The 17,369-nt window shown below is 38.7% G+C and overlaps 1 protein-coding gene across 4 annotated transcripts in view; it reads right to left on the bottom strand.

Annotated features, from left to right (window-relative positions):
• The window catches only part of LOC110055922 (uncharacterized), a 68,335-nt gene that overhangs the window by 33,753 nt on the left and 17,213 nt on the right, over window positions 1-17,369 (bottom strand). Inside the window, exons 10-29 of one of the 4 annotated variants that reach the window (XM_089274462.1) lie at window positions 17,173-17,325; window positions 16,364-16,454; window positions 15,482-15,708; window positions 14,185-14,489; window positions 13,698-13,836; window positions 12,769-13,097; window positions 12,067-12,205; window positions 11,094-11,413; window positions 10,806-10,956; window positions 8,235-8,342; window positions 6,994-7,107; window positions 6,565-6,678; window positions 6,223-6,336; window positions 5,288-5,401; window positions 4,955-5,068; window positions 4,193-4,306; window positions 3,369-3,482; window positions 2,403-2,516; window positions 1,334-1,444; window positions 716-766 (exon numbers count right to left, since the gene is read on the bottom strand). In XM_089274462.1, coding sequence (XP_089130588.1) covers window positions 738-766; window positions 1,334-1,444; window positions 2,403-2,516; window positions 3,369-3,482; window positions 4,193-4,306; window positions 4,955-5,068; window positions 5,288-5,401; window positions 6,223-6,336; window positions 6,565-6,678; window positions 6,994-7,107; window positions 8,235-8,342; window positions 10,806-10,956; window positions 11,094-11,413; window positions 12,067-12,205; window positions 12,769-13,097; window positions 13,698-13,836; window positions 14,185-14,489; window positions 15,482-15,708; window positions 16,364-16,454; window positions 17,173-17,325 — 3,014 coding nt within the window. In that variant the 3' untranslated portion in view covers window positions 716-737. The remainder of the gene's footprint in view (window positions 1-715; window positions 767-1,333; window positions 1,445-2,402; window positions 2,517-3,368; window positions 3,483-4,192; window positions 4,307-4,954; window positions 5,069-5,287; window positions 5,402-6,222; window positions 6,337-6,564; window positions 6,679-6,993; window positions 7,108-8,234; window positions 8,343-10,805; window positions 10,957-11,093; window positions 11,414-12,066; window positions 12,206-12,768; window positions 13,098-13,697; window positions 13,837-14,184; window positions 14,490-15,481; window positions 15,709-16,363; window positions 16,455-17,172; window positions 17,326-17,369) is intronic. The other 3 variants (XM_089274463.1, XM_089274464.1, XM_089274461.1) reach the window with 3 other exon arrangements.

The raw sequence follows: 17,369 nt of genomic DNA, 5'->3' as shown, positions 1-17,369 counted from the left end.
GTTATTTGCACAGCACGTTGCTTTGTTCACCTCTTAATTTTAATTTCTTAAATGTAAGTGTGTTTTATCATTTAGCTATTGACGTTGTCATTTTTTATAGATGCTTATATCAATTTTTATTCGAAAGGGGGAGGTGGTGTCAAGATTTATAAATTACAGTGATTGTTATATTTTAATGTCCTTACTTAGTAGGAAAACGCTACTTCACTTGAAGTAAGTTGTTACTGTTATGTGTTATGGTATAAACAGGAAAATTGTCCAGAGGATAGAAAAGATATTATACATGGGCAATTATTGGTAGGTGAATATAAAAAGAAAACAGAAAGAAAACAAATGATCAAAAAACAATTAGAGTTACATGTACAATTCAGTTCAATTCAAGCCAACTTATTTGAACTTATTTTAGTTACATAAAATTCATTAAATTGACAAAAATACAAAATCAAAAAAAAAAAATGCAAAATTGCATTACATAAGAGAAAATTGTTTAGTGGCCAAACTAGCAAAAGCTTTCGAGTTGGCAACTACCATAGTGGAATTATCCACGATTAGAAAGGATGAGGGTTGGACAGAATGATCCTTATATTCATACAAATATTCAACTGTGAGCAATACAGGAAATATTGTCTGGCAACAATCCTAGCCAGATTATTATCAAATTTGTAATTATTCTAGAATGTTGGCAAGTCGCCAAAACCGAATAAAGTTCTTCTACCTGTAGTCTTTGCTCTCAGACGTTACTCTTCACACTCATCAATCTCGGCTTCTACAGACAAACAAAATTGGGAAAAAACGAATTGCTATTCATAACAAGCTTTTTAGTATTGCAGTCGTCAATGAAGATAAAAGAACAAAATCGGACAAAAGAAATGTAATGTAGAGTGTTTTCCCTCTTGTGGCCAGCAGCCATGCAAATTTATTGGAACAAAAAAAAGTATTTACATAACAAAAGAGTTCAGTTCCCACAGGATCTAGTGTTGCGATCGGTGATAGACATTTCTTTAGGTTTTTGCAATCCGATCTGTTTTTCTGTTCTAAATTTGGACAGCCACACCGTAAACGAGGGAAAACCGCTCCCTCGCCCTTATGTACCGTTGATGAAAATCAATAAAACGACAGCACACGGGCTTGTAGCGCGAGCAATAACGAGCCTTAAGCATAGCAGCTCTGATGAAGGTGGACAGAAGCCACTAATATTAAGAACAGAAAAATAGATCGGTTAATGAAAACCTTAAAGATTCCAACAGGATTGGTTAGGGTCACCAGCATTGAGGCGTTTCATTGTTTTGGGACAACAACATACATTACGAAATGCGTAGATAAAGCAATTTACCCTCGCAAGTTGTTCCAATCCATCCAGCAGGGCAATCACAGCGGTAACTTCCAATAAGATCCACACATGTGCCGCCATTTTTGCAAGGTGCGGGTGCACACTCGTCGGTGTCTGAAAATTAAGAATTACCACCTATATTTAGTGATTATCTTTTCTTCTCAAACTTATTGAAATTCACCAAGGAAATCATAACTGTGACGGAGTTTGGATATTTTATTCTCATTAGCATAGATTTTTACGATTTTCTTTTTCTCCATTTTCTTCCTTAGTTTTAGTTTCGATTGACAAGAATTATCAAACACTTGAAACAGTGTCTGACCACATTCCTAAACACCTCCAAGATCGCCATTTATGTTACGATGAGCGTCTCTGCACTCTCTCTGAAAGTGTGGTAAAATACAGTTAGTTACAATAACTGTCGAATTTCTCGCGCGCTGATTGGCTCATTTTTATCATCAATAAGAGAACAGACGGATAAAATTTTAATTTATGCAGGCTTTCAAGTTCAACTTTCAGCTGTCAAACTGTCAACTTTTTAACCAATGAGATTTTATTGACTTTTTTAAGTAGCCAATCAAAAAGCGAGAAGAGCTATTGACAATGTTGGCGTCATTTTGAATAAAATTCATTTATCTTTGTTTAAGGCAAGTTTACGGCGTCTTTTCTCCTCATTTATTCCCGACATTTGACCATTTTGAGGTCTTGTTATTATAAGAAACAAATTGACGTCAGTTTTTCATGTGTCTGTCCTCTTATTGATGATACCATAAATTGCGTCATAACATTGTCAAAGTTTACTGCGAAACCACTCGCCTGCGGCTCGTGGTTCTACAGCCACTTGAACGATGTTATGACGCAATTTATCATCAATAAGAGGACAGACAGTCATTTTTTAATTCGCGTGCCTTGAAGAAAAGAATCTAATTTATAAGATGCACCAAATAAATTCATACGTACATAACTCTTATTATTTTTTTACTTTACATCTTTAGGTCTCTATTGTTGCTTCCCCACTGGGATGTTTACACGTTCGATATAATTTCGTCAAAACATTCTAGGGAATTGTCACCTGTTTGACAGTTGTTGCCAGAATATCCAGCTGCACAATCACAGCGGTAACTTCCAACAAGATCCACACATGTGCCGCCATTTTGGCATGGTGCAGGTGCACACTCGTTGGAATCTGAAAATTGCCATTTACAGCTTCAAGTTGCAAACCATTACATCTATTCGATAATTAAAAGCTCCTGAATTATAAGAAATTAAAAAGAGTTTTTCCTTTCCCAATAAAGAACTTTGCTTTCTTGCTTACTTACTTTGAAAGATCAGTAACAGATAATCGATTACGTACAAAAAAAAAAGCAAGCAAGCATTCATAGCTAGTTAGTTACAAATCACTTCATCATCACATACAAGTTAATATCTAAAAGTTGCCATTCAAAATTACTCATAGTTTCTCAATCATTTCCGGTACAAGGGAAACGCAGACTGTCTTCGTGAGGTGATATAGAAACAAAAAGGGAAAAAAAAGAATTATCCTTTGATGGGTCGGTCTTTATCCAATCTTCTTTCTTTGAGATGCTAAACAACATTTTTGGTTGACAATCCGTTTTCCGTGAACTCTGCTAAAGATCCTCCCTTTATCCTCTGGGTGGACACAACTACCGTCTACGCGCGCATGAGCAGAATACTATTTGCAACAAAATCAATGTCAGGCGGTAGTACGCATGAACAATCCATTACTTGTAGGCAGCTATCTACAAATGTATCGCGACGTGGGGTGCAGACCAAAGGGAAGAAAAACTTCAGTGAAAGATGATAGCTGTTTTGGACATCTAAAGTTTAGTCACAAGCACTATATTTGAATGGTCTTGTTCTAGTTCGAATCAATCAATCTATTCCTTATTTAAATCAATGCTTCTTTGCACCTAGCTTCCTAAGTAATAGCTAGACGCTCTAAGATCATCCAGTGGCAAACTGAAACAGAATGGGACATTTAATCATACGGGAAAAAAACTGATTGTTAAGTTCATACCTGTTTGACAGTTGTTACCAGAATATCCTGTTTTACAATCACAGCGGTAACTTCCAACAAGATCAACACATGTGCCGCCATTTTGACAAGGATCAGGTGAGCACTCGTTGATATCTGAAAATTAGCATTTATAGCCGTAAGTTACAAATCACATCCTCATCACATACACGTTAATATCTGAAAATTACCGTTCAAAACATTGTCTATCGTTATTTTACATACATGTCCTTGCAACTGCTATTGTTTTAAGGATACTTTGAATTTTGCTATATATTCTCAATTATTCTAGGTACACAGGAAGTGCAGACTGCCCTCTCGTGAAGTGATATAAAAACAAAGAGCAAAAAATAAATTATTTTTTGATAGTGAGTCTTTATCCAATCTTCTTTCTTTGAGATATTGCCGAAATGCTTAATGACACTTTTCGATGACATTCCGTTTTCCTTGAGCTCTGATAAAGAGCCTCCGTTTATCTCCTGAGTGGACACAACTCCGTCTACACGCGCATGAGCAGAATACTACTTGCAACAAAATCAATGTCAGACGGTAGTACACATGAACAATCCATTACTTGCAGGCAGCTCTCTACAAATCGCGACGTGGGCTAAAAGCCAAAGGAAAGAAAGTAAAATTTGTTGAATGAAGATAGCTGTTATTTGAGGGAGCAAATCCTAGTTCGAATCAATCAATCTATCTATTCCTTATTCAAATCAATGCTTCTTTGCAACTAGCTTCATCAGAAATAATAAATGTTACTTTTCACGTTATTTTATGCATGGTTCTATGAATTCAGTTTTTCTTACAATATCATAAGTGACTGTCACCTGTTTCACAATTGTTTCCAGAATATCCTGTTTTACAATCACAGCGGTAACTTCCAACGAGATCCACACACATGCCTCCATTTTGACAAGGTGCAGGGGCACACTCGTTGATGTCTAAAAATTAGGAATAAAATGTCAGATTGAAGTTTCCTCGAAAAGACCACTGGTAAGAGTGAGAAAGTCTTGTCGTTGATTCGTCTCCCCGCAGCTGCTGCATCGTTCGACTTTCATTAGCCACGGTACGCTATATTTTCTACCGTTTTTTTTTTTTTTAATACGGTTAAGCTTCTTTAACTGTGATTCATGACTCAGCGTCGGCTTCGTCCTTTTACTTCACCAAATTCAGGAAAAGAAAACGACTAAATCCACTTTTCGTAACATTTCAAAAAAGGTCTCCTTTATTCCATCAATATCTCATCTACAAAAGCCCTATGATAACCACTACGAAACACAAGCATGAAGCACGTAAACTCTAAACAGGTATGCGTAGTCGGCCATTTTCTGGTCATTTTCTTTATTGTTAAACCATCGGCAGCCTAATTAATAATTAAATTTCGCGCGCACTCTACATTTAAGTCCCGGATGTGTCGCGGCATTCTGCACGATGTACGTTGTTACCAACTGTTCAAATCAATCAATCTTTCTATCACAATATCCTCAAAAAGCAATCACGACAAATTTGCAGGCTCTATACTTGTTTGTAAGTATTCTCTCAAAATAAGAATAGATTCGGCTATTATCAATTAAATAATTCCCCATGACCTGTTTCACAGTTGGTTCCAGAATATCCCGTTTTACAATCACAGCGATAACCTCCAACAAGATCCACACATGTACCGCCATTTTGACAAGGATCAGGCGAGCACTCGTTGATGTCTGAAAATTTGGAATAACGGATAGTTAATTTCAACAAGAGTAGTCAAAACCTTCAGCTCTAAAAGAGAGAGATGGCACCCTTAGCTCCGCACAAGTGTATCGATTGTCCGGCATCGCAGATTATGTAACGTTCGCTGGAGAATTGTTCCCGATATATCTATGGATAATGCATTTATGCTCAGATCAAATGAAAGAAAGATCCCTCTTAGGTTGTATCACCTGTTTGACAGTTGTTTCCAGAATATCCTGTTTTACAATCACAGCGGTAACTTCCAACAAGATCCACACATGTGCCGCCATTTTGACAAGGTGCCGGAGCACACTCATTGATGTCTGAAAATTAGAAATAACACGTCTCTTTAGTAAGTTATGTATCAAATTCGCCTGGAAACATATCAATAATTTTTCTGGACTCAAAAAGTTTTATTTGTACTGTAGCTAAATTTATCTGGCTTAGATGACAAAGGAACAATTGACCTTCGACACCCGTTCTGTATCAAGTTTGCCTATTTGTTTAGTTTGCACCCAGCCTTAACATTGTTATAAGCCGGATCGCAAAGAATTTCTCTGTTGCGATAAATTAATAATGAAGGTGAATTTTAAGCTCGGCAATGAAATGTGAAAAGTAAATTGATCAACATGACACCAGCGTGAGACAAAGAAAAAATCTAAGTCCTCGACAGGAATCGAATCCATGACCTCCCGAACACCGGGCGGCTCTATCCAGTGAGCTATGAGCACTCAAGGAAAGCAAGGTCATTTAACAGAGTTCATATGTGACAGGCGTCCTGCATACTGCTAAGATCAGCACTGTCGAAGTCACCGTGAGTAGTGATAAGTGAATTAAGGAGATGAATTTTAAGCTCGGTAACGAAATGTGAAAGGTGAATTGATCAACATGACACGAATGTGGGACAAAGAAAAAATCTGAGTCCCCGACAGGAATCGAACTCGCGACCTCCCGAACACCGGGCGGGTGCTCTATCCACTGAGCTACGAGAACTCAAGGAGAGCAAGGTCATTTAATAGAGTATCTGCCATTTCAGTTGACATGAAGTCCCCTGGAAAACTGTTATTGGTATCTCTAATAATACATTTATGTTCACGTGACCATAATTACTTTGAAATAAATAAACCTCTTCGGTTGTTATCACCTGTTTCACAGTCGTTGCCAGAATATCCTGTTTTACAATCACAGCGGTAACTTCCAACAAGATCCACACATGTCCCACCATTTTGGCAAGGTGCAGGGGCACACTCGTTGATATCTGAAATTAAAATTAGGGTTTACCGCCAGTAATTAATTCCACTAATTCCATAATTTAACTTAGAAGGAAAAAATATGAATTCTTTTGTCAAATTGACAAGTTTTACAAGTTTTTTTCTTATGTTTTGCAGCTCTCATTATTCATCAACACTGCATGAGGAAATCAGCACCAATTAATTCCACGTTTTCAACCAATCTCGTAACACAGAAACTTTAAGGATGCTGTCACCTGTTTGGCAGATATCTCCAGAATATCCTGTTTTACAATCACAGCGGTAACTTCCAACAAGATCCACACATGTGCCGCCATTTTGACAAGGTGCAGGGGCACACTCGTTGACGTCTGAAAATTAGAAATCTGTAGTTAACTACATGCTTGCAAACGTACAAAATGATGGTAACGAATCACATTGTTAATGAAGCTGAATGTAAAAATTAAAGATGTTTTGGTTTAGAGTTCAAATGGTGTTCGCAGTTTCTGTCCATTATAGTCTTTAGAAAAAATATTCTTAACTTTTTAAAAGACTCTCAATATAAGCCAGGAGAGATAAGATATTAAGAGTCACCACAGTGAAAGTTTGTAGATCATCCAATGGTAAAGGTCAATAGAATGAAACTTTTAATCATACAGACGAGCAGAAGATTTTTAAGCTCATACCAGTTTCACAGTTGGTACCAGAATATCCTGTTTTACAATCACAGCGGTAACTTCCGACAAGATCCACACATGTGCCGCCATTTTGACAAGGTGCAGGAGCACACTCGTTGATATCTGAAACATTGCGAATTACTGTGAGTGAATTATGAATCACTTTATTTAGGAGACGTACCGGCATATGAGACTGACATATTTGAACTTGAAACCAAACTAAAGTACATGTCACTTAGAAGGCAATAAGTTTTGATTATTTAGTGGTTGTTCATAGCTGCCCTTACCTGTTTCAGACGTAATTTTACGTTGAACCTTGTATCCTGTAGCTACAACTGGTCTGAGATGTCGGGATATTTTTGCTCGATTAGCTATTGCTACCGGTGACAGCAACAACTATTATTTGTAACTGACATTTACTACCTATAACTTACTTGATAATGAAAACAAAAAGGTAACCTCCCATGTTTTAAAAACTAGACGTCAGCCCGTCAGAAATGAATTCCAAATTCCAGTTCTTTTTTTAAGAAATGGAAAAAAAAAATTGAATGTTTGAGAAATCGCAGTCGAATATCGCCTATTTTCGCTTTTCAATTTTCGGCGTGCTACAATTTTGACGTATATCGGTTGCTGCAAATTTCAAGAAATAGAAATCAACGTTGTCTTGCATGGAGCACTGACATCAGCTGAAACACGTCATAATTATTCAACATGGCGCCGTGCTGACAAGTTAGTACGGAAATGCGTGATCTTTGTATCAATATGTCGTCTCTTTATATCTCCCTATCGCTTGGTAGACAAAGAAATTGAGTTTAAAACTTCTTTAGACCAAGTTAAGGCAGAGCCAATGGCAGCAGGTCTGTGCTACTATTGGTTCTCCGCTTAACCTGTCACGACAAAAAACCTTAATTTATCAATGAAAGTATTTCCCAATCCGTCAATCACTCGATTGATCAATAACTTCATCGTTGGAAATAGTTTTAATAGCAGATTTGCACGTTGTTGTCATTTGACTACAACTACCAGATTTCCTTTCGTTTTTTCTTGATTATTTTAATTTTGAAGCCCTACTGAGGGCTTAAATAACAATTTCCCTAATTAACATAAGAAGCAAGGATTCTGGTAGTTGTAGTCAAATGCGCCATCATGCAAATCGTCTATTACAACAAAAAGTGGCCAGAATTACTTTTCTCGGCCAAGACATTTTTAATTCTCCATTTTAGCATAGCATTTTGGTGGTCAGTCATCACCTGTTTCGCAGTTATCTCCAGAATAACCAGTTTTACAATCACAGCGATAGCCTGCCTGAAGATTGACACACGTGGCTTCGTTCTGGCATGGACTGTTCGCGCAATGGTCTGCAACAGCAGAGAAGTAAGAAATATCAGTCTTAACGCATATTTAATGCATAGTTTCGCCATGGTAACATGTGCAATGACTTTTCTGCTACTCCTTACTGTCCTATTAAATTCGTATTTGGGCTCCCCTAGTTTTTTTCATTTAGGTTTAATGGGTTTTCCAAAAAATTCCGGATATAAATCTCTCCTACCCCATTTATAAGCATCCGGTTGTTGGCCCACCTATATATGTAAACAACAAAAATTTATTTGCGCCACGGATATAAGCCCTTCTTTCCCTTTTTTTTCCCGTCATATTATCACTCTCATAGAGAGAGTAGAACAATGTATTTCTTACTATCTCGTTAAGTACCTTAAACGAAACTGTTTACTCTCGAAAGTACGCAACAGTTGTTGTTATACCTCCCAACTCAAATACGTTTTCCGATTGGCGGAGAACGTGTCACGTGTCGTGGGTCAAAACTCATTAACTCCCTAGGGCGAACAAAACTACCTAGGGAAACAACAACTTGAACTTTCGACTCGCACGTGATCAGGTCGTGCTCCTTAAAACCGCGGCTAATTTTTCAGGCAGCCGGCCTCAAGCAAACGATTTCTTCGCAGTTTTTTTTTTTTTTTTTTTTTTAACCGCGCGGCCATGGGCCGAGCGCGGTTCATGGTTTACCCGTGGTTTTTTCTTTTCGACTTCGGTGCGAGCAGACCCAAGCTTCCACTCGGCCAAATTTTGAGTCACGAAACCTGTGATGTTTACTCGCCAAAAGCTGTTGAAACAATAAATCTCATCTTTCGCGGGAATAAATTAAAAACCCAGCGCTCGTCAAAAATTATATTTTTTCACCAGAAATTTAGCTCGGAACATATACATATTTATATTTGTTTGAATCGTCGATGAAATGACCTTTTCCGGATATTTTTTCCTTCGGGGTCAACCGAAACCTCCGATTACAAAATCACGCCGAACCCACATGTTGCAAAAAAATCTCTTCAAAACCCTGACTTCGAAGCGATATAACACTTCAGCGTTAATAGCTACCACACATCGGCAGGCGGTAAATCTATTCGTTAACAATCCAACTTTATCGTGTTAAAATTTCAGCGAAATCGAACAAAACCAGAATTAATTAGAATTTTTTTGTGACCTCACTTCCCAGACTTGTCCTAACAAAGGAAGCAACGGTCGCCCATAGCAACCGAAAAACACCAACATAACAAAGCCGACGTTTCGGCCAAAAAACTCCACAATTATCGCCTGAGAGTTTAAACTTGAATGGGAACATCTTTTTCGAACCTTTTTCAACTGATTTAGACGAAAGACTGGCCTCGGCGGGCTACAAAAACGACAAAGAGAAAAAACAGAACAAGACAGCAGAACAAGCCGATAATATTTCATCGCGTGGCTTTCGACACGAAAACGAAAATACAGCTTACTTCTGGATAAATTCAGCCTTAGAAGCCAGCAACTGGTCCCAAATTACTTTCTGTATCCTTACAAATGTCCTGATTTCCATCTCCGAAAGATTTTGCCCCAATTTTGAGCAAATAAACATTTCGCCGGCGGCGACCGCCATTACGGTGGCTTGCATACTAAATTAGCTAACTTAACAAAATTCTCCCGAGGCGGGGGATACGACAAATTTGGTGAGAATCAAAAGTAACGCCAATTTTCTGTCACGTTTTCAATCTGTGGTCACTGGAGTGACCAAAATCGATACATCGGTCGGGATAGGGTTTTTTTATGACTTGTGTGACTACTTTGCTAGCCCTTTACTCGTGGAAAACACCAATTAAATTTAATCATGACTTTTAAGAAAGAAAGCTGTTGTTAATAGTGTTATTATTGTGTCGTTGATATCGTTCATGCCCATACATATCCCGAAGAAAGTTCTAGATTAAGACCATTAAGTCATCGGAGATTTGTCAACGGCTACCACTGATGGTGCAATAATACAGTTTGTGTTGATCAAGTGATGTGATGTCTACAGTAAGAAAAGAATCATCAATGACTGCTTTGGAATGTGCACTGCGTTCCGACGGTAGTGCTAAGCGAACAGTTAAATTTTAAAAGCGCGGTTATAAGATCTAACAGATCTTCTTGTTTTTTCTAGTTTTGAGTTGGGAGATATAACAAAACACTTAATGGCTGGTTCTGCGGGAAACAGTGAGTTTTGTTTCCCTCGACCTCGATGTTCCCGTCGGCTTCGCCTCGGGAAACATTGAGGGTCTTGGGGAAACAAAACTCACTGTTTCCCTTGGGGCCAGTCATTAAGTGCTTATTAAAAGCCGGTATCCAGGCCATCTATTAAGCAGGCTAAAACGAGTTTTATTCGTGTGGTTCCACTGTTTGTCACTACGAGGAAGCTTCAATAAATAGCCGACTGTCGAAGACTGAATAACGAGGGCAAATCTAGAAAAAAAAGTTTTGAGTTCGAAATGACATATTTGAATTAGGGTGTCCAACTGTACCTGGGGATACGCTTGCACACCCATAGAGCTCCACCCTCATTGAGATGTGATTTTTCCAAGTGACTGGTCGAAAACGCACAAAACGTGCCTCAACTGGCGGGTTAAGTTGATGACTAACAACAGTGTCCCGATCTGTGTTTCCAGGAAACTCCTAAACCAATAAAATATGAATAATTAAAGTACTATTCTCGTTGATAATTTAGAAATAAACAAGTTGAACATAGAGAGAATCAAAAATAATTTTTAAGAAATTGAAAACAATTTACTTAGGGTTTAAGTCTAGTTCACCTTGTTTTTGCCTTGTTCCTGGTAGTACTGGAAGTTCGTTCCATCTGTACTGTACTGCAACTTGTATTTAGTGACCCATTGGTCGTGGGCATTCCTTCCTTGGCTTGCCACATGTGTCAATGTAACGTACCCATTCAAATTAATCTGAAGCCATTGGTTTACATCGTTGGTACGAGCTGACCAAGCTCCTTGCTTGCCTCCACCTGCTTTAAAGTGCAATCTGCCCTGAACGGCGGCGTGATTGGCGTCCCATTGTGAAGAAGCACTGATTTGTCCGTCAGTGATGACACCACTTTCCATTCCAAGAGCATCTCTACATCCTTATTTTCAATAAAAATTCAATACAAATGTATTGTAGCCATGTAAATGTTTGGAACAAAAGAAAGTGTTTACATTAAGAAAAGAGTTGATCTCCCACATGATTGGTTTGGAACACCAACATGGCCACCGTTTCATTGTTTTGGAAAACCAATTTTGCTGTCGTCGTGACTGAAGTTAAAGCGCTCTACAAGGACTCTTAAATTCACCACCACTGTAGATTTACAGATACCATTTGCTTCATTCATACGCTCAGTAAGGCATTGGCGGATCTAGGGGGGCCGTCCCGCTACCTCTTTATTTCGGGTAAAAAAAGAAAAAATCACAGATGGAAGAAAACCCGGCTGGGCAAGCAACAACCCTCCCCCCCCCCCCCCTCCCCCCCTCTTAGCTCAACGTCTGGATCCGCCACCGTAAGGTTTTTTAAAAGCCAGTCCGAAAAAAAAAAACAACAGTTTCACAAATATGGTTTGCCTGATTCTGAAGCGCCTCTGCACCCCCGCACCCCCAGAAAAGACACACCCCAGTTAATAGTAATAGTCTTAACGTATAAACATATGATTTCTGACGGTCTTATTTACCCTTGCTCAACGAAAAATGGTATACCTTCTGATTATTGTAGGAGATTGACTAAAAGGAAAACAAATTGTAGTACCTTGACAACCATAAACCTCGACCCTCATTGATACGTGATTGTGCCAAACGAGTGGTCGAAACCGGATGTAACGCGCGCTAACTGCTGGATAGAGTGCATGATAAACAACAGTGTTTTGGTCTGCGTTTCCAAGAAATTCCTACAGAGTATAATGACACATTGTTAGGACTCTATCACTTTAAAAACTTCTTTACCTAAGGAGTAAGTTATGCAGCTATTTCATATAAGGTAATCGGATGAATGTGCTTCCACAAGGCTATGGTGGTCCTAGACACATGAAATTTTTTGTTTCACTACGATGCGGCCTTTTTTTCTGTAAGTTTTCTTTCAGTGTTACCCAGCTTTGACTACGGGAAATTCTTCTTTCCAAGAAGAAAAAGAAAGCGTGGTCAAAATCAGTTGCCATGTTTGCGATTTAACAATAAGTTTTATGGACTCACGTCACCAAAAGAGACAGTTATTCCGATCTTTTTGTCGCCGTCGTAATCTGGAATACTACAACCTTAAGGTGGCTCAAACGGTTTCCAGCACTTTCCAAGACGTAGATTTTGATGGTCTTTATGAACACTCTTGATCAGTTGATGCTACAATCACGGTATCAAGTAACATCTTGGAAAGTGCTGGAATCACTTCCTACGTGAAAAAGAACCAGCGTGCTCTTAAAACGTAGCATGGAACAGATTAATTGAACGCCCACTCTACCTTGTCTGCGGCTTGTCCTTCGTCCTTGTAGTATTGGAAGTTTACTCCATCTGTACTGTACTGAAGTTTGTATTTAGTTACCCATTGATTACTGCCTTGTCGACCTTGGCTTGCTACACGAGTCACTTTGGTGTACATATTACCTAGATCAATCTGGAGCCACTGGTTTACATCGTTGGCACGAGCTGACCAAGCTCCTTGCTTGCCTCCACCTGCTTTAAAGTGCAATCTGCCCTGAACGGCGGCGTGATTGGCGTCCCATTGTGAAGAAGCACTGATTTGTTCGTCACTGATAACACCATTTTCCATTCCAAGAGCTTGTCGACATCCTGTCATTTAAAAATACGTCAACAAATCTGGTATAGAACAACTATAAGTCATGGTCGTGTAACGGTCAGTCGATCTACTATTACAAAAAATAATTACAAACATTGGCTCGATTTATGACGGTAGTTCGTTTTGACAGACTCGTGAACTGTGATTGGCTTACCAAGCAACTGGATAGTCAACAAAAGTCGTCTATCCTATATTTCCTTGTTCTTTTCAATAGCACATAATTGCGACCCGATTTTGCCGGTGCAGATTTTTGCCGCCTACAACTAACATTGCATGTCACTGTCGACAAGAAATAAATTTCATTTTATTTTAAGGCTCGTCCTTGACGCGATAATCGCACGTAGTCTTGTGAGAACATTACGCTTACGAAACTTTTGTTGAATGTTTCTAATGGTCGATGCGCTTAGCTACAACTAGCTAGTTCTCAGGCATGCCACTTAAACTGAAAGAAAGAGATATTTCAAATAGACATAATAGGCTTGAGAATCCCAACCAGCGGGAGGCAATCCACTTGGCTATTTAAAAGCATGACCGCTGCCTTCCGTTCTAGAGTAATTGTCAATTAAATGCAACACGTGCAGGTAGAGAATTACCTGGACAACCATAGACCTCCGCCCTCATTGATATGTGTCCGTGCCAAGTGAGTATTTTAAACCGGATGTAGCGAGCCATAATTGGTGGAATGAGCACGTGATAAACAACCGTGTGCTGGTCTGTATTTGCAAGAAATTCCTAAATCGATAAAAAAAAGAAACAAATTCATAACCATATTACTTACTTAACAGTAGACTAATAAAATATGAAATTAAAACTGACTTAAGACAGGACGCAGCTTACTTCAAACGCTGCTTACATTTGCTGCATTTCATGTAACATACCATTCTCCATACATAAAAAATCTAACTTGGCTACGAGGCTTGGGGGGAATAAAACAAAAGAAATTAATGACTCATCCCTGATTATACTCTGAGATTCCTTTTGTTTTATTCCCAAAAGCCTGGGGGCAAAGTTAGAATTTTAATATATCGAAAAGGGTCTATTGACAGTTAAGTTTATCAGCTTTTCGGTCTTATGACTAACCTTCACTGCACCTTGTTCCCGATAGTAGTTGAAGTTCACTCCATCCTTACTGTACTGCAGCTTGTATTTAGTTACCCACTGGGGGTGATCACCTCTTCCTTGGGTGGCTGTACCCGTCACTTTGGTGTACTCGCTACCCAAATCAACCTGGTACCACTGATTTGCATCGTTGACGCGAGCTGACCAAGACCTCGCAGAACGTAGTCTGCCCATAGGGATATTAAGATGGGCGTCCCACTCTGTAGAGGCACTTAACTGTCCGTCAGGGATTCCACCGTTTTCCAAGCCAAGAGCACCAAGGCAATCTAAGTGATTAATGTAATAAGTAGATTTTCATTGTAAAGTACTATTTGAGAAGATGAAAGCCTGAATAGTCTTGAACAACCACTATGATTATACTGAAAATAATAGTTTCAAATCAACCAAATACCATTTTGCTAAAATACAGTTATAGCGGTTTTCACTCGAGTGTTAAAAGCAATTCTTATTGCCTTTGGTTTTGCATTACAGTAAAAAACCGCAGATAAGAGCCTAGAATTTTCGAGGTCAGGTTGAACAGGTTCTTATATCTTAGGGTAGTTTTTCACGATTCAGGCTGATAAGGTTCTTAATGGGTCCTTATTTTTCACTTTTTATCGTAGTGTAACCACTGGCAGACTTATTGCACTACTAATACATAATGGTTAAGCACTTGTATTTTCAACAACAAAAATGCTTGCCAATATATTTCTATAATTTATTTTATAAGATATATAGATTTTAAATTGTCTATATTGACTGTAGCTTTATGGAAAAAATATTTCTAGTGAAAATCTAAAAGAAAAAAATGTAAATCGAAGAAAAGAAATACACACAAACTTTTTTTCATAAGTTTCTCATACAATTAAATTCAGAATTTTCACCATCAAAATCGGAGTGACTTTTTGTATAAGAACGTATTTTTCTTTGCCAGGCTAAACAGGTTCATGTATATTTGGGTATTTAAATGCCAAATTTCAGCCTGTAGATTCTTCAACCACTAGGTTCTTATATGCGGCTTTTTACTGTTCTACGAAAGGCGATTGGCTTAAAACAAACCTCCCACGACTTTGTCATCCAATCAAAAGTAACTCCAAAACTAATCGTGACTCACAGACGTCTTCCCGCTCCTCACGTCAGCTACATGTATTTGTTTGGAGTTTTGATTGGTTAGCTAGATTGTCTGTGGCATTTGTGATTGTCCCGTGTGCGGATTACTTTGATATTGGTTTTACGACACCAAAGAGAAAACCGCTCTAACACACACGTTCTTACGCACTTGATGAAAGCGGGATGTTTATGTTTATCTCGCTAGGTCCTTCGGCACTTAGTCTCCTTTGTTGTGTAATCCACGGTGGGCTGACCGTTCGCGGATTTCCCACAAGAGCATATGATCCACGATGGTCTGGCGTGACGGGATCAACAGCGCCCAGCCTCTTAAGTGCGTCAACTGCTGAAGACATGTATCGTGAACCTTCATCTTGAACTGCGACCAAAACGATTTTGCTGCGTTAAGAATAAAAGCGCTGAAATAAATAATCGCACGGTTCACCAAGTACAGTTTGTGAGCTGCTTCTACTTCCCACCTCAAAGAAAACTTATCAGACATTCGTACTAAATGTAAATTGAGAAAGACTTTGTTTCACAGACATAATATTTAGTAGTAGTTCTTGTTCCTTTCATATTTACATTTTTATTTTTCTCCAAGATATTAGCTTCTTAGCTTCTCTGTAAATTCGAGATAAAATAAAGGCATGTTTGTTTGTCTGTCTGTCTGTCTGTCCGTCCGTCCGTCCCGCCGTCGGTCTGTACATTATTCAGAGAACAAAGCTATACAGTAAGCAATAGGGCACTTTTTCCCTTTGACATAGCTTCATCTAAACACGGGGAGGGTTGGGAGAATTTGAGACAGTTATGCGAACCCTCGACTACATCTCGGGTTTGCATAACTTTCGGAAATTCTCCCAACCCTCCGAGTGTTTAGATGAGGCTAAGTAAACACGGAAAAAAGAGCTATATTGCTTTTATAAAATAATTCTCAAACATACGTGCGAATCTGAAACGTCACAACCGTGTTTGCATACTCTCATCTAAACACACCTACGACCAATGAGAGCGCGCGTAGTGGCTCAGTTATTTTATAAAATCAAATGTTACATACTTTTCTTGTATATTGTTAAGAAAGTCTCTGAGGCTGTTACCAGCCGAACCAACTCCATGAGTATCAAATGCTTTAGCATCAAGCACGGAACCTACGTGAAGTAAAAGTATCTACCTTATTTGTGTCTTGTTTAGACACCTGAAATTAATAACTGTAAGTAAATCATAAATAACACTTTATTATAACAAAAGACAAAAATACATAGTTACATGATGATTATGTTGCATGACATTTAATTAACTAAGATATAAAGTCAAATATTGGCCTATTTACAAAAGAGTTCTGTGCAGCCCGCGACAGCTAAGCGCCTTTTGTTTAAAGGAATAAGTTGAAGACTTACAATCGTTCTAGACATTGAATTGCACAGCGGAGAATAACATGTATTTCTTCTTTCTGTGATATTATTCTATTGTATATGTCTCAACGTAGGAAAAAAAACAGCATTATACTTATACTTACAAGCAGTAAAGCTTGCTAAGCTGTGTATTAAAAATGAGATACCAGCCAAACTACCATGCAATACAACAGCCAATCAGGAAGCAACGAGGATTACTGTGAACATGCGTCTAGTGTCTCTGTTAGGAAGCTCACCATTCACCCGCAAGATATTCCAAAGCAAGCAATAACCACTACCAGGGACGACACGAACCTCTGTAGCACTACAGTGTTGCGCTACTCTTTAATTTATCAGCTTTGATTACCGAGTAAAGGAAGAAATATGCGCCAGAGGCAAGATGTCTAGTAACTCAGGACACCTCCTGTTTTGTTCTGGTTAAAAACTATCGAATCGGCAGCACATCTTATATTACCTGTAGCCTCATCCAAAACTACAACATTATGTCCCCTGATATGAGGAGAGTGGTCCTTTCCATTCACCCTAATGTAAGCAATTCCGCATGTGTTGGGAGTTTTTTGTGGATCATTGCAACCTTCACTTCGAACGTCAACATCCACAGAAGGAGCTAAAAGCAAACAAGCAATACAGAAAATCCGTTAGTGATGTAAC

This window comes from Orbicella faveolata, unplaced genomic scaffold (assembly GCF_042242905.1).
Source record: "Orbicella faveolata isolate gen_17 unplaced genomic scaffold, um_ofav_v1 contig_36, whole genome shotgun sequence".
NCBI classification, from domain to species: Eukaryota; Metazoa; Cnidaria; class Anthozoa; order Scleractinia; family Merulinidae; genus Orbicella; species Orbicella faveolata.
Note: the sequence above shows the minus strand (reverse complement) of the source record. Positions and strands in the feature narration are given on the sequence as shown.